At 34.0% G+C, this 21,286-nt stretch overlaps 1 protein-coding gene across 6 annotated transcripts in view; it reads left to right on the top strand.

Annotated features, from left to right (window-relative positions):
* Positions 1 to 21,286, top strand: part of LOC105215336 (GTPase-activating protein skywalker) — a 121,316-nt gene that overhangs the window by 94,312 nt on the left and 5,718 nt on the right. For 2 of the 6 annotated variants that reach the window (XM_054227386.1, XM_011189185.3), the window contains 8 exons: positions 98 to 300; positions 1,087 to 1,291; positions 14,632 to 14,756; positions 14,843 to 15,171; positions 15,250 to 15,421; positions 18,297 to 18,350; positions 20,808 to 20,966; positions 21,032 to 21,252. In XM_054227386.1, coding sequence (XP_054083361.1) covers positions 98 to 300; positions 1,087 to 1,291; positions 14,632 to 14,756; positions 14,843 to 15,171; positions 15,250 to 15,421; positions 18,297 to 18,350; positions 20,808 to 20,966; positions 21,032 to 21,252 — 1,468 coding nt within the window. Of the gene's footprint in view, positions 1 to 97; positions 301 to 1,086; positions 1,292 to 14,631; positions 14,757 to 14,842; positions 15,172 to 15,249; positions 15,422 to 16,474; positions 16,505 to 18,296; positions 18,351 to 20,807; positions 20,967 to 21,031; positions 21,253 to 21,286 lie in introns of all 6 variants that reach the window. The other 4 variants (XM_054227387.1, XM_011189188.3, XM_054227389.1 and 1 more) reach the window with 2 other exon arrangements.

Raw genomic sequence — 21,286 nt, 5'->3', positions numbered from 1 at the left:
GCGTTATACATTCTCATTTCATTTAGTTTGCATTCACCATACTTGTGATTTGTAATACCCACTATATATTTTTATCTCTATTTATCTTTGTGTACAGGCAAAGAGCCAGCTTTGCGTTCGTTCACCGAAATCCAACAGCTGCTCCAGCAGGGCAAGAAGCGTGATGTGAAGAGTATTCTACGTGAGAATTCATGGCCTATCAACTCACCCATTCGTGCACAATTGTGGCCAGCACTATGCGCTCAACATCAGACGAAGCAGAATATGTTAGATGGTTTCTATTGGGACATGGTGCATCAGGTAAGCAAAAGTGAATTTTGAGTAAGCGTATATAATGGAAGAATCAAGTACAGCAATGTGCAAGTGAGAAACAGACATCCGCTGTGGCCTTAGCTAGAAACCACTTTTACAAAGGGACTCCAATAGAAGTGAACCCATACATTTTGTAATTGGACCTAACCTTTAAAAGACACTTTTCAACTGTTGGGCAATTGGTTCCTGAGAGTTTTGGTATTAATTTGTGTGTTAATGAAACACTACTAAAGAATAGTACTTTGGACGCTTCAGTTTAACTGTCGACCGCATGTTTTAATAAATAATTTATACAAGCACATCCGCGAGAATCGATTATCGACCGATCGCAGCTGATTGCTGAACAAGCAGAACCGTCCAAGTATGCGCTCGAGAATCGAGTACGGCTTGAAGAACAAAATATTAGAAATATAATATACAAGCTCGCACTAGGGTGTCGAACTCTGAGCGTTCCCAACGCCTACATAATCAGAGAGAAAGACAACGGACATCAAAGACTAGAGGTCGTAATAAAGTTTTAGCTCATTACAAATAAAATATAATTTCGTATTCGAATATTCCACGCAAGAAACATGAAAGTACATACATATGTATGGGAGAGTGTGTATAAGTGTGTAAAACCTTCTAACTTTTGAAATGCTTCTTTAAACCCGTGCTAAGCTGGAACGGGCGAAAAAGTTAACACATTAAAAACTATGTCCATATGTTTGAGTCTTACTTATATTACGGTAGATACGTACGAATATTTGCTTTAACTTTCATTCTCAATTGCAGGTCTTTGGCACAACGGAGCTCTCTGAAAAACCCATAATGTTACCCGCCTTCGTCGATCCCGCTCACTGTCTAACCTACCATCTCACACGCACTGGGCGTTCGGTAGCCGATCGCATTGTGAATGTATTGGGCTATGATTGTCCCGATATTACATACAGCCCAGTATTGTATCCGATTACATCGATTCTGTTGCATTTCATGTCGGGTGAGTACAAATAAGATTATCAAAAGAGATAACATTTTTATATAAAATGTCAATTTAAGCAACCCCGTGCGCTTTGTGAAAGGTTGTATAGTTCACTTGTTTAACTGTTTATAGCTATTTGTTGTTCTTGTTTTCTCTCAGTTTTCTATTTGTGCATATTTCAAATTCACGTTTTCTGAGGTTTTTACTCAGCTGTTGTGGCTGGTTTTTGCTTGATATCCGTAACTTTAAAATTAGTATGGCAAATATTTATTTGTTTAAAAATATTCGCCTTTATTTAGTTTGTATTATTACTTGTTTTCCAAAGTCACAATATTTATTATGTTGATTTTGTGTTATTTACGGTTTCAACGCCGTTATTTGTTTTTCTATTCAACTTATTTTCTACTCACATATGGTGTTTACCTACTTGAACGAATCGTGAAGATTTTATAAGATAAAACTATGATCAAACATACGATCAAAAATGTTCCGTGATTGCAAATTGACAAGTACATCCACATATGTATAATGAGAAATTCAGATCTAGGGTTTATTCAATTAGTTTGAATCTGCTATGAGATAGTCAACATTGTCATCGAATGGAGATTTCTTGGCGAAAAAATGTAAATGGTTTTCCTGTACCCAAGCGAGTACAATGGGAGGGAATGGGTTAATATTCAGCCCGAGATGGACGAAAACACAAGAAAAGAAACTCATTTTGTTAAAGCCAATAAAGGCAGCCAATTGCTTGAATACATTTTATTGATCCAAATTAAATGCAAATATTTCAAATATGAAATTTAAAAGTTATCAACAGATCGTTCGATACACAAGATGGAGCGCCCTGTGGAAATTGACATGAAAGTAAAATTTTGCAAACTATCTCATTACTTCTTGATAAACCTTTAGATTTATTTAGTATTCACTTACATGATACTTTTTAAATAAGAATAAGAAAATCTCTTTATTTTTTGCCACACAATTTGCTAGGTGCTTCTGAACCCAACTTTCTTCTACTATTGTAAGTACGACACCCTGTGTTCTCACTTTTGGTGTAAATAGTGAAATAGTGGTAAATTCAAAGTCAATAATAACTTATTTATTAATGGAAAACTTTGGTGAAATATTAAGCCAATTAGATCCGCTTTTATCCCAGCGCATTTGACGAAAACTGGTTTTCTCACCACTTTCCACTGCAGAGACCTACTTGAATTGCGCTCACGTTGATATCTGTGACGACAATATTTTATTCTAAATAAACATTTGCCTTGCACTCCAGCGTATGGACATATGCACTAACTTATGTATATATATGATATTATATATCAGAATATTGCCCCCGAAAAGATAATTTTATTTGTTACTCATTAAAATTTGCAATTATTTATTTCTTATATTTTTTGCACATGCTTAATTAGCAGTTACAAAGGAGCAGTGTAAATATGTACAAATGTCCGTAAGCTTACAGTAAGGCATCTCCGTCGCTACGGCTTCTCCAGCACCCAAGTGTGCCTGCCCGCTTTTAGCTGTGCTTCATTGGCATAATGCTGATAATATTAATTCGCTATAATTAAAATTTTTATATTATTTGTTATTAATAAATGTACACATTTATATTGTTTACTAGACCAGCGCTGCCATATGTACACACACGTATATATGTAGAGGCCTGTTTATTAGAAATGCGATTGCTGAACCATAATCTCCGCGCTCTATTGAAACAGCGGTCTATCGCATATTTTAATGAGCACAACAACAACAATAATAACAACAACAATAACAACTAATTGACCTCTACTATCAGAGCCCAAACGTATGGCGTTTGAGAAATAGCATAATCACATTTGTAGCACCCGCTGCGCCACGCCCCGCCCTGCGCCACAGCCCACTCGAGTCCCCAGATTGTCGTCTTATCATAAAAGCATTCATGTGACTTTGTAGATACATATTTGATGACTTATTAGTTGACAGTCCACTTGCTTCACCAACACCAACACACACACACGCGCCCGATTGAGCACTACGCATATGATTCCGTGTATATATGTGTGTGTGTGTGTATGTGTGTATGTGTGTTTACTTGCCAATTAAAGAGGCATTTCAATCAGAAGGCAAACAAACAAAAAAGGTTCCGTGCAAGTGTTTTCGCTTCCCCACATACTTTTTGACGCTTCGTAGACAAGGCACAGCTGTCTTCTAACGTGTGTATATGTGTGTACGGGATGTAAGTTCGTGAAATACCGGAAATATTTCGCGTAGATCAAGGCGGACCTCACTTGTGTTGCATGCCATTAATTGCTTTAGTACATTTCGAATCAAATTTGCCTTAATGCGATTAATTTTGCGAATTTTGTCAAAAGCTAATGGCTTTACAATGGCGCTGCCTGTCATTACGTTGCAGATATTCCACATTGGGTCACACTGCGATTTGAAGAATGCGGGAAGCATTCTTTAACTCTCATTTAATTTAATCATGCTCTTTACACATGCTAATCTAACTTTCTTTAGCGTCTTGGCAGCATAATTTTATTGTGATTTTATATTGACGGCTCTCCAACGTGCGAACCCCTTGGCGGGGTCTGCTAATAGTGAAAATTGATTTTGACTAGCTTGGAAAATTGAATCAAATTACATATGGACGTTAATTGGCGTAACGAGGTCCGAAGACTGCTTACTATGTTTGGCTTTTATTGACGTTTCTGATTCTCACAAATATTCTACAATGAAGTTGTCATGTCGCAGCAATTAGCGCTTTGGTTGTAATGTAACATAGCCAGTCGAATGTGTACATTTAATTTACTTACATAAAATCTTAAAGCGGTAGCCCTTCTGGTCTTCGATGTTAATCCAAAAAGCAATTTCTATTCAATGCTGAAGGTGTGCTAATCAAATCAAATAAAAAATGTGTTATGTCTTTTGCGGTCTCTCTCCAGTTTTCCAGCCGGAGCTTCTTCAGATCTTCGCTTAATTCGTCCTTCCATCTTGGTCATGGGTTTCCTCTTGCTTTGCCGTTGAATGCTTTCGCGTTCATTACCATATTTTGGGCTCTTAAACCATTCATTCTTATAATATTCCTAGCCATCAACGCAACGAATAACGTTTTAAAAAAATCACACCACGTTTTCGCCTTAATTAGCTCTATTACTCAGGTCCGCTTCGGACTGCAACCAAAATTTTTCGGAGAATTTTTATTCGAAGGTCAAAATTGTTTTGCCTTTTTCGCTTATTGTCCATGTTTCAGCTCCATATGACAAGACTGGTACTCTGTCATCGATTGTAACGCTCATAACCAAGGTATGTGAAAGTGGATTTACTTAGCCCCAAAAATGCCAATATGCGTCTGAGGACCAATGCACTCTCATTTACCTTTGCTGTGACGGCCAGATTAAGCTGTAATCTGTTGGATGGTTTCAACAGCAACGGTGCCACTCAAATAACAACAAAAGGTTATACATTTTATGCGTTTCTTTAATTAATCCAAACAATTAAACACATTCAACATTCCATTTGCCTCAGAAAATGCGAGCATTTATTGAATTTCTCGGTCGTTAACATTGCTTGGCACACACCAACAACACCCACATCCAATTGTGCCAACAGTCCCGAATGAAATTCGCCTATTGTGGGAACTGTTAACCAGCGGATGTGATAAGCTTTTCTCAAATATGGTTTGCGTCAATCAAAAAAGCATGGAAATGTCCGTCATTTGACTCCCGCCGCTGTAAACACCTCGCCTACGCATCGCCGTTTATACATACATATATCCATATATATATCGTTTCAAAATGAAAACAATCTGAAAATTTAAATGCAATCACAGATTATATACAAGCGTGTTGCACTGTGGTTTTATGAACTCACATATTTTTTTACATGTGTAATAAAATTTATTGCGCAATTCAATCTGATAAACAATTTATAGACTCACTTATGAATATCGCGCCTAACGTCCACTTGCGATGCGATCACCGGCATTTACATAGGCTGCCATAGAGTTCTACATTTGTAATGAGCCCCAAGTGGGCTTTACTGGGTGCGCGCTGTCGGGGGATATGCTGCGGTTGGGCGCTTTGCAATTAATATGCGATAAATGTGAATATGGAAAATGTGTGGCGAGTGGGTGTGCTGGACTGTTATTGTTGTGTTTGGAAGGAATTAATATGCAATCGAATTAGTAATGCATACCTACACTTGTACTTGTATGGCTAGAAAGCTGAGTGGGTGCTGGATGAAACAAGTTTACTCCCAGTGTTCGAGGGAAAATTTTCCGATGTGACAGCATTTATTAACATAAATTAACTAAATAATAGAGGATTATTATAATTTGCAATTAATTTAAACTTCCTAATGACAATATATTACTTCATTTCACTTACATAACCATAAATTTCTTATTGAAATTTCCTAAATTATTATGTAAGGTGAGGTGCGATGAGGTTTCGGGGTTAATATGCGCGACGAAAATCGGAGGAATCTCACTTATACAGTTGTGACATTATTCCTTTGTGCGGCCAAAAACTCCAATATAAGACTTCAGAGGCACTTGTTTATCGACGTAGCGCTTTAAGCTTATCATTAAATCTGTTGAGGCTACTAATCTTGATATCAACCAAAGTGATTCGTTCTCGTTCTAATGGATGCTGGAAAAGTTAGACTATGTGTATAAATATATAGGCGATGCCTTGAAATTAGGTAGAAAGAGTTAAAGATTTGAGCTGAGTTTTACTCCTCCATGACTTTATGCGTTCAAGTAATATACAAAACACTCTCAATTAGTGTCCGACCGATTAATCGGCCTTGTCATCGGCATCGGCCAGTATCGGCCACAAAATTTAGCATCGGCTTCTTAGCCGATTCTTTCTACTTCTTTTGAATTACACTTACAATTATTTGTTTTTTACTTTCTTGATTTTTAAAAGCCTAATTAATATTAAGTCTAGTATAAAGGACTTCATTAATTTTGTTTTAAATTTATTTTACATTACTTAGAATGATCCGATTTATTTCAAGTATGCACAGTTTTGGGCAACAACTTGTTGAGGTTTTGAAGATAATTTCATAATGTCACTTTAATAGAAACCCTTGTATATTTTTAAAAGTTTCTCTTGAGACGAATTTTCATAATCAACATCATTCGCCATAGGTATGAACAGATAATAATCATTAGGTGCTGGTTTGGAGTATGAGGTGCATGTAAAAGTACCTCTCAAAAAATCTTTCTTTCTGTCCTTAAAGGAAAAAAGCTAAATTGCTGAAGTAGCAGCTTGTTTTGAAAAAGACGAATAACTTTTTTTTCTATCTATATATTATATAAATAAGCTATTTAGTTTTAAATATTTATTGAATTAATAGACACCTTCATATTTACATATGAACTGATTTTATACTGATTTTTTATTTTGTATGTTATTTGTTTTTGTTTTTCTTTTGTTACTATATTAGTTAACTGAAAAAAAAAAATTGTCCATTAAAGAATCGGTATCGGCCTATACTTTGTCCACTGGCCGATGAATCGGCATCGGCATCGGCTTAGGCTAAAAATTGGGTATCGGTCGGACACTACTTTCAATAACTCTTGATGCTTAGGCACGCTGAAGAAGTGTTTACCTATCGGTATCTTTACAACGAATTTGTTTCATATCGCGGTTTATAAATGTAATCAAATATCTCCTTGTCCGATCTGACTTAGAAAACCATCTCCTGAAGAATATCTGAAATCCATATATCTTAAGCTATATATTCATTTAATGATAACTAATGGTAATTTTAGATGGAAGCCCACGATGGCGTCCTCCATCTCTGTATGTTTTTTCTCGAAGTATTGACGTATTTCTGTGGTTTTTTTTTTTTCTAAAGAATGTTTTAGATGTTCAATTAATTGCAGTTTTTCTCCTCATTTTTTTCGCAATAAGAGCCTCTTTATTGAATTAGATTATTAAGCAAATAGTAGTTATTAAGTGGGAATAATGGCAAGGCAAACAATGCAGCAATATATTCATGCAAACAAACACTCGTTATGGACATGAGCACATGTACGTATGTATGTATGTGTGTAGGTGCATACGTGCCCGCTAATGTAAGACCTCAATTACTGATTACAAAATGGGCAATTATAGTAGGCACAAATGCAAATACAACTGAAATGATCATTGCCTATTGTAAATGTACATACATATGTACACATAATTGTAACAACAATAATCGAGACGCAAAACAAAAACACAACAAACAGCAAGAAAACTTTACAATCACGAGTAAATAATATTCGCCTGATAAGTCATATTTACTAAGACATCGCTCACCGCACACGATCGAAAAGCTAGCGGTGAAGCTAAATTCAGTGTCTTCTTCTTCTTCTATGAAGACGGAGAGGTCTGAAATAATATGCGCATAAATGCATTTTATTTTATGCGCTTTTTGCGACAAGGCACGACCGAGTCAGACCACTCTGCCGTTAGACTTTTAATTACCAAGAGCATTCAGCACAATGTTTTATTTGGCAGGCATCCAAGAAGTAGTTTTTCAAAGCAATAGTGCTCGGTGGAGCAATTGCATAGTTCTTTAACATGGAAGTGATTCAGGGAATCAATTTATGGTGTCTTCACCAACTCATTATCACCGATTCGAAGGAAACCATAAGCATTTTTGAAATACCTTAGTACCATAAATCCATATGATTCGTGCCAATGGCCCCCTACGCTAACAGATTAGAATTGTGTACTAACTATTCAGTAGGTCCCTTCATTGCCTTTTGACAAGTTCAGCGAAATGTTCTACTAGTCCTCATATTTCTTACAGTGTATTGAATTTGCCACAATAGTAGAATTAGTTGTTGTTTCCTGACAACTACGTTTTTCACAAATACATCGATACATTATTATCTCATATTTAATTTTTGTATTCTTTTATTCGAAAACATATTTGTGCACAAATTCAGAAATAATCGAGAGTCTATAAGATTTTATGAAATTCCGAAAATGTGGAATCTTTTGGAGAATATTCGAACTTCGGTATTCGACAGCACTTCAAGAAGACACAAGAAACGCCTTTGAATAGATTTTACTGCTTCAATGTCCCCTTTTTAAACCATTGTGGACATATCATGATTTAAGGCAAAAGTAATAGAGACATTATTGCGACATGCAACGAAATAAACTGTGGAACTTTAATTGTAAACAAACTAACGGCACAAAACTCTCGAAATCGCAATTTCTCGCAATTTAGGGTTCAAGCCATGTCTGATCTCCCTAGATATATCAATTTGCATACATTTACTTACATTTTGGGCTGAGAGACAAATCATGATGGGTGACCGGATTTTCGAGCAGTGAATGTTAACGGCCCACATGTGCTCCTAGATACGACCAAATGGTCTAGTGCAGAAAGAATAGCAAAATATTTGTGTCACTTTCACCATATGGTGGGACTATAAAATCAACCCAAGTCAATTGTAATTGTTTTATTATTATGAGTGACTATGCGCACATGCATTCGGTCGTATATTTCTCTATGCGACAGTGATTTGTTTTGATTGTGTTGGCTGATAAGCACGGTAGGGACACCACGTGGCCGGCTTTTACCAGTTTCTGCTGGACGCATAAACAAGACTATGTGTGTATGTTTGTATGCAAAACATTTGCTGATAACCGGCCAGCTGACAGCAAAATAGACAGCCAGCGCTAATCAGTAAAGCTGTTTATGTTTGTAGGTATTCATATATATGTAGGTATACCGATTTAAGCGCGCTTTGTGTTTTTTGTATTAATTGGTTAATCAAGAATCGCCTGTCTCATGGATTGGGGTGAGGCTGCTAGGTTAAGGGTGACTGCACCTTATCTCGTAAACAATACCATACTGCCTACTTACACTTTGTCTACCTAAACTGTAATGAGTTCGTGCTCTGCTGCGTTGTCTATGAAGTTCTTATCACGACAGCAATATAGAACAAAGTGCTTAAGCCAGTGCTTATGTTTAATCAATAAAACTAGTGATTAATATACATATATTCTAACTTTGAGTAATTAATAATATTGCTGAAAAAATATGTAATTAATACATATGAAATGAATTCGAAAAAAATAATGTTTCTTACATATATGAGATAACTGCTAGATTCAGAGAGGTTCTAAAAAACATATGCGCTATGTATGAACTATTTATTAAAATACAAAATTTCACAAGCAATTGATATAGCCATAAACATAATCTGGAATTTAATTTCGCTGTTTGGCTCCCGTTTTACTACTACTAATTAATTGGAGAGTTACATTATTGATTGCTTAAAAACCTGTTGAAATATTCTCTTTTTCTCATCTCGACTGCTAATCTCAATTTTGTATATCATCATTAGTTCAGTTCCTTAAAAATGTCTTACATGCGAAACTATATTGTAGCAACACTGAGTCTAACATCCCTATTATGTATTTCAACAGAAGCAGGAATTGAAAATTAGGGTTATGCATAACAGCTGATAAGACCAACCCTTGTTATAGTATAAAAAAATGTTTCTGCCAAAGGCCAGTTACCAACAGTGTTTTCCGAAATTTTCGAAAATATCATAAAAGAAAAATTACTAAAAAGTAATAGATAGTCTTTTGAGGATTTCTGTGAAAAAATATTTTTCAAATAATATTAATATTGTTTCATATAATGAATTGTTGTTGTCTCCAACACAAACACTGCACAGATGTAACCTTATCGTGTACAGATACAAGGGACTTAAGGGCATACGCTTTCTTTATAATTCGCGCCTATCTACAGGTGACAAAACAAGTGCTCTATCCGAAGTAATTAGCTCTTATAACGGAAAAAAATCTGTGTTGACTTTTTCAATATGAAAATAACTTACTACAAAACACTGTCATATAGCGCTTTATCGCACAATGATAAACAATACAAAACGTGTTCCTATTGTAATAAAGTCTGTATATATTTACTGTTTCATGTTTTCAAGTCATTTTCATAGGTTTTTAGTTCACATTGCCTTACATTTAGTAGTTTTTTATAGTCAATAGCAATTAAACATACATATATTGCTATTTAATTTAAATTTATTATTTTTTGTTGTTTCTATTGTATTATATTTTACTTTTCATATTATTAATCTGTAATACCCATTGATCAGTTTAGCACAATGACCTAAGCCAAAGCTGCATTATAGTCTATAAATTGCCTCGCAATTATGACAATTATGCAATTTTTGAGATATTGTTGGTAGTTATTACAAACTAAAGTGCTAAATATACGAATGGCCTGACGTCGCTGCAGACGACTACGACTAATTCGTCGTACTAATTCTAATCCTAGAATAGATATTTTAGTGCATATCCACTTGATATAAATGTATGTATATACTTAAAATTATTCACACTCGCATAAATGAATTTGTCGGTCCATTTATCTACATGCATACATATACACTCCGCGTCATCAGAATCGGGATTTTTCTTTAGTTCCTGCCTTTTTAAATGTTCAACTTCCTTAACCACCATTTTAGTAGTTGATTTGATCACTTATTATTAGTTTTTCTACAATTTTGACGGAGGAGTCGTGATAATTATAAGCTTCTCTGAGCATACACCGCCCATTTGCTTCCGAAAATCGACGATTAATGCCACATTTGAAGCTCTTTTCATAAGTTTCTTTATTTCGAAGAAAATTGAAAATTATTTTTCGTTTCCTCCCATTTTTTCTGCAATTTTATGCAAAAAAAAGTCCACATTCATGAATCGTTTCGATTTTGGATTTTTCTTCCATAGTTAAAACAATTCTTCTTCCCAAATTACTAATCAATTCAGTACCACAACAAATTTGGTGCTTGCAATTGTAATTTTTGTTTGTAAATTTTTGTACTGTTTTCGTTTTTAATGCATTAAAATTTTATAATGAATCATATTGTGTCCTTTTATAGCTTATTTCGAGGCAAATTGTTTAAAGTATGTTAGAGAAAATTGTGTAGCTCTAACCCAAATATGATGGGTAGTATTTGGTATCAACCAAGCATGCATGGGGGGCGCTACATTGCTGACGCGGAGTGTATATTTCGATCCATCTACTAACTACTTTTTAAATGAAAATGCCAATGTTTGCTCGTGCGCCTTTACCTTATTGGCAGCACAAATGTGATTATAAGCTGAATTGACGCTTAATTGAAAGAGAGACCTTGTTTCGCCGTCGAAGTAACCAACGAACCGGCATCAACATATAGCTAGTTTTGTTTGTGACCGGGTCCGCATGTGACTATCGGGCGTTTAGTCTCGTTTATGCACACTCGCTGTATTGTTACGACGGCACCCCTCTTTCGCTTGCTTCTTGTCCGTCCTCTAACGATTTATTGCAACTTGAGCTCGCCTTTTAAAGCGTTTTTGCAGTTCTACTGTGCCTGTCGATATTTACGCTTGTCGTTGTCACAATTATTGTTGTTGCTTAAGTGAGTGCAATAGGCGAGCAACGACATGACAACCTTGTAAAATGAATTTTCTTGACCTAAAGCTCATTGGCAGCTGTGCAATTGTTGGTGTGAATTCACCTAATAGGCATATAAGTAAGAAAATATGCACAAATGTATGTATTCTTATGTCATAGGCAGCCTTTAGCAGTTGTGCGCGCTTGATAGTGGGCGTGTTATTTGCATAGAGCGGGTGTGATAAAAAAAACAGTAAATGTGCTAAGCGAGCACAAGTCTCACCCCTCGACTGTATTTGAGTATATGCGATTTTTCATATTGTCAGAAAAGGTGAAACTAATGAGCAGCTATAAATAAATGGATGTTTTCTCACATGTGCTAGTATAGGGTGCTCCTCCTATAGATATAACTAGTCCGATTTTTTGATAAACATGCGACAGAGTTTTTAATATTTTTTAATCCATAAATATTTATCTGTCTCTTTATTTGAAGTACACAATGTGTTGTATTTCGTTTTTTATGATATGATAGTTTATCTATTCAGCTTCTTTGCGGGTGATGCAAGTAGAGGTACTTGTTTTAATAGCCTTTTTGGACATATCACGCGTGAGTGATTGTTCAAGGAATGACTTACACCTGAACAACGTTTACAAATTGTTCAACTTTATTACGAAAGTTCACGGTCTGTAAAGAATGTGTATCGCGCGCTTCGTTGCATTTATGGTCAACATAATCGGCATACGGAGCGTACTATTTGTAACACCCATTTGGGATCCAGCATTCATTATTGGATAATATATGACCCAATAGACCACGCCCAGCACACATTTGGGACGAATAGCAACCTGAAGAGATTCAAGAACGGATGAACGAAGCCGCGGTCAACATTTGAAAAAGATAGTTTTTAAAAAATAAATGCTAAAGAGTGTTCCATTCCATAAACATTCCTCATTAAATTTTAATTTTCTGTTTCTTTTATCTAAAAAAATGTAGGGAACCTCGAAATGGATCACTCTTTACAACGTTACTTACTTTTGATTACTGCGCTACTTTAGAAAACAGTCACTTCCGTTGCTATTACATCCAACATTTTATCTAAATACATTGTGGTTTTCTAAGCGAAATGCACGAGCAAATTATCGTTAAAATGCTAATCAATGAATCCATTGTAGTTTTAAACTTTATTATCTGCTAAAATTCTCGAGAATTCGCGTGCAACTAAATACAATGCACGCTTTTATTAGCAAGTACGTATGCATTTGCATAAAACCGGTGCTCCAGCACCATTCATCGATCAGTCGGAGATCAGTCGACGCATCCGTACGCTTCAGTGGTGTGAACTCTTTGCTCCAATATTTGTAAACAAAATTATGAATTTGTGCTAATAAGTAATAGCTAAACTGTAATTAGACTAAACATTATAAATTAAACGCTGTTATACAAAGGGTTTCTTAAGGAACTTGGCGTTATGTAGTTAAGACTAACGGTGAGGTGAGGCGAATATAAGGCATATATTTAAGTCAATAATATTCTCTTATTTAAAATATTAATATGGAGATATCGTTCGCGATGTTTAAAAAATCTTAGAATATATAACTTTTATTTTTGGATTATTCTACGTGACCACTGTTTATCAGAGCTTTCATCATTTTATCATAGCATTTAGCATTACCCAATCACAAGGCTATATAGTTTGCTATGAGTCATTTGTAAGACATTTCTGCGCTAATTTTTAGTATTCCCCATCATTTTTATTAATTAATATTCATTTTTCTTTTTTTCCTTCTAACTAATCTCACAACTAATGCTCGTGCCTCCTTTGATTTATGTACATATGTTTCGAAATTATTTTGTTATTCATTGAATATTTCTGTTTTAATGTCTATTTTTAGTCTCTTCGTGCTCATTTTTATTTCTTCTCCTGTTTTCCTTGTACATTTTTTAGATGTTTTCTCTTTTTTTGTCATGTTTGTCATGGGAATTTTTTTCTTAAAAAAAATAATAGCTTTTCGTGCTCACTTTGTCGCTTTGTTTGGCGTTAATCCAAAAATATTTTTAAATTCAAATATTCGGCAATAAACAACAACATCTGATCATATTTTGGCCGCAGAGGCAGTAATAAAAAGTTGACAAAATTCTTTACAACGCCACATCTCATATAGGTCAATTGAAAATGTTTAACCGGCTCAATGTCATATTGAAGTCAGCATTTTCTACATGAACGACTGTTCAGCGGTCTATAAGTGTGCGATTTGTGCTGCTCATTAGTATAATGTATGATTAAGATTTGTATATCAGATATATTTATGTAACAATATGCCATTTAGCACTTGAGTTCTTACCTTGTCTTTCTTAGTTCGAACGTAATATACACATTAAATGGATATATGCACATTAAATGAATATATAATATATCATTTGTGCGTTTTGTTAGACCAGAGTCGTATAGTCGTGTACTACATTAGAACACAGTTCTGTAATTCTATAACATAGTACTATAATCTGATTGAAGAAGAGGAAGAAAATATAAAATAATTCTCTCCAAGGTGTATTTGTTTTTGAATGAGATGAATGCTTGAGAATAATTCCGCGATATCTATTATTTTCCCTATATAGTATAAAAGAGCTTTTTTCAAATTACTACTTGGAAACTTTTTACAGAGAGAAATACCTAACTTGATCGGAGTCGGATTTTTATCCGGTTAGAGACTTTTCACAAGGCAACATCATTCGAAATTATTTTTTTTTAATGTTTTCTGCCGCTAATAATAATATTGGTTGCTTGAAATGAATATTATAGATTATATATTTCCTTCGCGGTCATTTTATTTTTTTCAAAGAGCACTGTAGCGAAATACGTATTTTATAATGTGGTCTTATTAGAACTTATTTGACCCAAATGAAATAAAGTCTTCCATGTCTCTGAAGTATATCTATTTTCTTTTATTTGCAGAGGAGGAAGCGTATCATTGTTTAGCTGCGCTTGTCGGTAGCAAGGAAAAAGTCTTTATAAAACAAACCAAATTACAGCATGAAGTCACCTGGAAAACTGTGATGCAAATTGCCAAAAAACATAGCGTAAGTAAACTTGACCTAACTGCACAACAATGCTTCTTATAACGGCAAATTTTTCATATATTATATTACTTCCTCCCTCCACACAGAAAAATGCCGTGACCTATTTTCAACGCATCTGTCCTGGTGTTAAGCTGGAACGCGTCTTCATGGATTGGTGCTGGTGGATATTAGCAGGTCTACCATTTCAGCATCTAGTACGCATTATGGATTGTTACTTCCACGAGGGTATTAAGGTGCTATATCGCGTGGCGCTCGTGATAATCAATCTCTTCCACAAAGAGTGTCAATCCAACAACGAATGGAGTCCAGATAATATTAAGAATGACATTGGTAATGCGTTAATTAAATTCTGCAAGAAGATACCAGTGTCACCAACGAAATTATTGCATGCCGCATTTAGTATTAGGGGACTGAGGTGAGTTCAATTAAGATTTTATATTTATTGTTATTTATATAAAATCTCTCTCTCTCTTTCTCTCTCTGTCTTCCACAGTTCCACATATATTTCTAGAATATTTATGAAGACTGAAATGATACTAAAGAGCCGTTCCGTTTTAAATAGCGGGGCGAAGCAATTAGTTAAGTCGAGATCCAGTGATAATTTGCCATCGAGTCAATCACAAGTCAATATACAAATGATGTCGCACACATTGACCATACGTGAGGTTAGTTCTATGCCTCACAAAGGCACTTTTTCTCATCTAACTAACGATACAAAATTACTAAAGCTGTTTTATGAATTAGAAAACTTTAATTATTAGGTACGAATTGTGTTAAAATTCAATTCGGAATTTTACTAAACCATAAATGAAATTTCATATATTTTCATTTCTAATTTTGCATTATATACTTTCAAGCAAACTAACTTTCGAATTTCTTCAACGTGTTACTGATGCTGACAATTTTACATATAATAATACTTTGCCCCTTTCCTTCTTTTCCCATGCCATTTACACTGTTTTCACGAGTCAATAAAATCTCCACCGTGCTTTAGTACACCTAATTTAGTACATCACAATTCTTCATTTCCCAAATCACTATAGTTGTCTTTGTATAAACATTTTCACCAACTTGCCTATAAAATTTGCGTTAAAAGAACTACAACCAGAAAAGGAGATACTCATTTTCACATGTCATATTTCAGCTTTTCAATTCAGCTTAGTCTAATTTAAGCTACTTCAGTAATTAGTCATATATGTTAACTCATCTTAAACTTATATACATCGAGAAGAACAGTAAAATATGTGCGAACGTGATGACAGTATTGAAATAATTATTTCTTTGTTTCGAAAAAAAATTCTTTGAAAATTGTTGGTCATAAAGTAAAATTAAACAATTTGGAATTTATGTTCATGGGCCAATAGAATATGCCGAATCTCTGTCGGTATGCTGTGAATCGATTAAATGTTGGGATTGCAGGGAGTCGAGGTTTTCAAAACTCGGTCATGTAACTAATTAAAAGTAAATTAAATCTCGGGCGCACATAAAAACTCGTATGTATATTTGTTCTGCTTAGTTTTAGTTTTAACAACTAGCTTAGTATCTATTTAATATTAATTAATATCTATACAAAAACACAGTAGCAACAACAACAACAAAGCCACAACAAGTATCGCATTTAATTTGATTTATATCTTGTTTTTTCGTTTCGTTTACTTTTTCTCATATATGTAACTGTCGTAACTTGAACTGCCGAAATGTGCATTGAAACATTTTAGCGATTGTACACCGAGACCTGTCGCAATTTGGTATGGGACACTCAGTATAACTTATTATCAATACTTGAACAATACAAAAATGAAAAAGAAATAAAAAAATTAATATATTCTAACTGCTGCTAATGCAAATGCAAAGCTGGTTCTAATACTTGTATGCTAGTTTTTCGTTTAATTACAATTTAAGTTTCCGTTTCTGTTTCCGTTCAGTTTGTCTTCTGACTTGTTAGATTGGGCGATGATTTGTCGGTGTTGCATTAACTTTGGTTTATTACATTTCATGCTTCTGCGAGTACATACACACAAATGCGTACGTGTGTGTGTGTATTTTGTTTTTGTGCTGCCATTTACTAACACTTTCCACTATTATAAAATTCGTTTCACCTGCCTATCACCTCTAATACCACCTTTCATAACCCACTAAAGGGGCGCTCTTTGCTTGCACTTGGTTCAAATTCGTTTTATCCTTTCGCTTTTGTCTCATTTTCAACTTGCAACTTGCAAAAAATGGCATGAATTGTCACCTGTTTTCGGTTTTCTTTGCTTACTTGTACCAAAATTTAGTTGCATTGCATTGCGTTATGTAAACACACATGTTATTTGGCAACAAGGAAAGGACTAAAGTTTTGTTGTGTATTACTAAAATCGTTTGCGCAATATTATACATATATGATTGGCTGAAATTTGATGTGAAAAATTATTAAAGACAAAAAACTAATTTAAATTTCAATTGAAACAGTAACAAAATACTTTTAATCGTACTTTCTTTTCTCTTTTTGAAATGCTGCCATAAAAATGTGAATATTTTATTTCTCTCTCGTCCCTGCTCTGCCTAACTCTCCAACAAATTATATCCCTGTCCTCATTTATTATATAATATTTACATAATTTCTTTATTACTCAAATATATTTCCATATATATTTTTGTATTCATTGTTTTGTGGTTCTAAAAACCGATATTTTGCGCTTCTTATTAAATCCATAACCCTCTCCCTTCAATATTATTACTATCCACCTTTGTTTATAAAATTAAATATCTTCTTTTGTTCGTAATTTGCCTTATAACCTGTTATTTGTAACGATTAAAAAAACTCCCCAACTCCGTCCGCTCAATAGGGCGAAAAATCGCCTGGCCATAGAGCAGTTGCTATGGGTGTTTACCCCATACACAATCTAAAGAGTCTAGTTTGTTCCGGTGAAGATGTAAGTGTGATTTTTGTTAAGAAAAAATCAAGATTTATATATCTACACACATTTACATATTTAAAAAGAATATAGTATTTTATTACTCACTTATTTCTTGGAAAATCTCAATGTTATCGAAGCACACTTTCGTTTAGTGTTCTTATTTTATTAATTAAATATTTAGTATTTTTTTTTATGTTTATAGCGTTGATCGTTGTTGATTAATGAACGACTTTATAGCTGTATATTTTGGCACGAATGTAATTTCCACAAACAAATTAAAATTTTGATTTTTTGCATTGAAAACTTTATGCAAAGTAAACTATAAACATTAACGTCTAAATGAAGACACATCCATAGAACTTTCGGTAATCGTCGGTTGCTTAAGTATTACAATAAACACGAATAACACTTTCAAATAATCAACACAATAATGAATTCTTCAAGGGGTTTGCAAGTACATTTTTAAAGTACGGTCTTTTGACGAATTTCACAAGGAGTCCAAATAACTAATATTATCCAAAATTTTTACAATTGTCCCTAAGCCACAGTTGCCTTTGGTGCAACAGTTTTCGAATTAAATTTTGTGTTCGCAATATCATTAAGTCTGTAATTAAGGTGCCTCCGTTTTTTTTCTTAGAATCACAGTTTCATTGGAGTTCACCTAATGGGCAAGCGATGGCATCGAAAACAGGTTGTACAGTATAAAGCGACAAATTTTGAAAATTTTAAATCTACCAGAGATTGTTTTTTTAATTGGTGTTCGTAATTATAGCTGTTATTGTATTATTGGATAATTTGAACTCGAATATGAAGAAATGTCAAAACGTATATAAATACAAATGTTTACAAATTTCAAAACGGTTCCAAAACTTACGAAATTGTTTAAAATAGATTAGAACCGATCTTCAAAAACAGATCTAGCAAATCGACAATCTGCCACTCTAACTATTAGGCCTTTGACATATTTTGGCATTTCTTCAATATTTTAATTAAAATAATATACCCAAAATACAGTACTTCCAAAACCCGAACTAAGTGAAACAATAATCAAACGAAAAGAACCAAAATCACACAAACATCAACAACTAAAGAGAAATTTAAAACAAAAGCCATTGTGCAACCTTCGAACTAATCCTCCAAAACTTTCTAAAAATTATCAAAAATCTACAATTAAACACCTGAAATGTATACATATATATGTACATATGTAAATGTTATTTCGCAATTTGAAAATTCACAATTTCATTTTCGACTTATTTTCGTAGTTTTCTATTTGTTATATATTTATTTTGTCCTTCTCAACAGTTAGTAGGTTCTAAAAGTAGTTTAGATATGTTCAAAGTTTGGTATCCTATATTGTGTTTCCAAAGTAACCACATTTTTGTTCATATTTTCAATATGTTTAATTTACTAGTGACAATATCGGGAAAAAAACTATTTGTTTATCTAAATTAATTTTAATGTGTAACTTTATTTCACCATTTTGGTATCGTCATTATGCATTTTAGCTAAATGATACTTTTTTTTAAGAAAAATAATGTTATGTATAATGTCTATAATCGAATTTAATCACTACATAATAAAAATAATAATAAAGTAATAACTTAAACTACAATTTATTGTAAAATTAAAAAATTCCTTACTGCAGGATGAAATTGTTGATCGGCGTCTTCGTTTACTTGTTGTTGAAAATGCACGACATTGTTATGATGCTACATGTTTAGGCTTCTCTACTAAATTAAGTTTAAAAAAGGATAAAGATAAAACAATTAAACCAATATATTCGGCATAAAGTCCAATAGAATAACGTAAATCATCACAAATACAGTATTTGTGCAAAGTTTCATTCCGCTATCTTCATGGGTCCTAATATATATATTATAAAGAGAATGATTCAGATGGAATTCAAAATTGAGGAGCGACTGCAAAGTTTGGTTTATATAGTATTTTTGGTTTGCGAGATATATACAAAAAATTTATTAGGAGGCCCAGTTTCAATACCAATCTCCTCAGTGTACTAAGGAATATGTGTACCAAGTTTCATTAAGATATCTCAACTTTCAATTTTTACTCAATGTATCGCTTGCACGGACAGACGTATGGATTCGTCATCTTGATCATTTATATATATGTATATAACCCCATGTCTAACTCTTTTATTTCTGAATGATACAAACAACCGTTATGGGAACAAAACTATAATACTCTCTTAGCAACTTTTCTTGCGAGCGTATAAAAATTTATGAGGAATACAATATAGAATAATATGAAATGGGTAGGAATAGGGTGCATTTAATAATTTAAAAAAGATGATATTTTAACTATACTATTTCATGTTCGAATTTTCCTCATTTTACTTTTTTTATACGAACCCACGCAAGAAACGGGAAAGTGTTAAAAACTTATAACTTTTGAAATTTTTGTTTAAACCCGTGCGAAGCCGGAGCGGTCTGCTAGTATACACATGTATCCAATTAATTAGGTTCTTCTCAATTTATTTTGCCTACGATATAATTCATACAGCATTAATCAAGTCTTTTGGTAATCACAGAAAATTTACTTTTGTTTGCTTTCCCATTATTATTATTATTATCTTTATATCAATATTGTTTTCAATGTAAAGCATCACCATTTCGACACATTATTTTAGAGATTCCTTTTTGGAATTGTACTAAAGCGAGGTTTCCAAACCATATCCAACCAACTAAATCTATTAGTGCCATAAATGTCAGAATTATTTTGTATGAAAATTATAGTATAAAAATTAGCAAAATATGAAACCAAGTTAAATATGATGAAACAAATTCAAGTTTTAATAATAGACATTAAATAGTAGAAATGACAGTTATTGAAACTGGATTTCTATTTAATATCATAAGTTAAAGTTATTACACGAAAACACTTGATTTAATTGAGCGAAGCACTTACCCACTAAATGTTATGGAGTTGTTGCCAGTTTGTTTAATTATTTTTAAATTTATCAACTTTGTTGTTTGTGCATTATTTTAAATGTATGTTGTGGCGTCCGTGTATTTTATTTGTTTTAACTAATTTATTGAATGCTAAGTCGCTTGATTTTGCATTTTTTTAATTATTAATTTAAATAAGTCGGTGCACGCAAAGGCTAATAAGCGCTTTTCACCTACAGCTCTTTACACTCTGGTCATGGCTGCCCGTCAGGATAACAATGTATCAGCCGGTACTGCTTTACACCACTGAGGAGCACGGTTGCTCTCTGACCACCTTCTATGTGCGCGTGGAGCAGCATGAGCCGACGCTCATGATGATAAAGACGTGCAATAATGAGGTGAGACACACTTAGTTTACAATAATTTCAATTTCAAATTCATAAAATTCTCTGAACGTTTGCAGGTCTTTGGCGCATACTGCTCAACACGTTGGTTTGAGCGCAATGTCAAAGATGACAAGGGCCAGCGTCAGGCCTACTTTGGCACTGGCGAGACCTTCCTCTTTTCACTCTACCCGGAGCGCGCCAAGTACCCGTGGGTCGGTATTGAGAATGAGAAGGACTTGGGGCATGCGTCCGAACTTTTCATGGCAGCCGATTCTAAGATGATAACCATCGGTGGCGGGTAATTATTATAGATAATTAATTGTCTTGAACTT

Source organism: Zeugodacus cucurbitae, chromosome 3 (genome assembly GCF_028554725.1).
Source record: "Zeugodacus cucurbitae isolate PBARC_wt_2022May chromosome 3, idZeuCucr1.2, whole genome shotgun sequence".
Classification (NCBI taxonomy): domain Eukaryota; kingdom Metazoa; phylum Arthropoda; class Insecta; order Diptera; family Tephritidae; genus Zeugodacus; species Zeugodacus cucurbitae.
The sequence above is the reverse complement of the archived record's forward strand: the minus strand, read 5'-3'. Positions and strand labels throughout refer to the sequence as shown.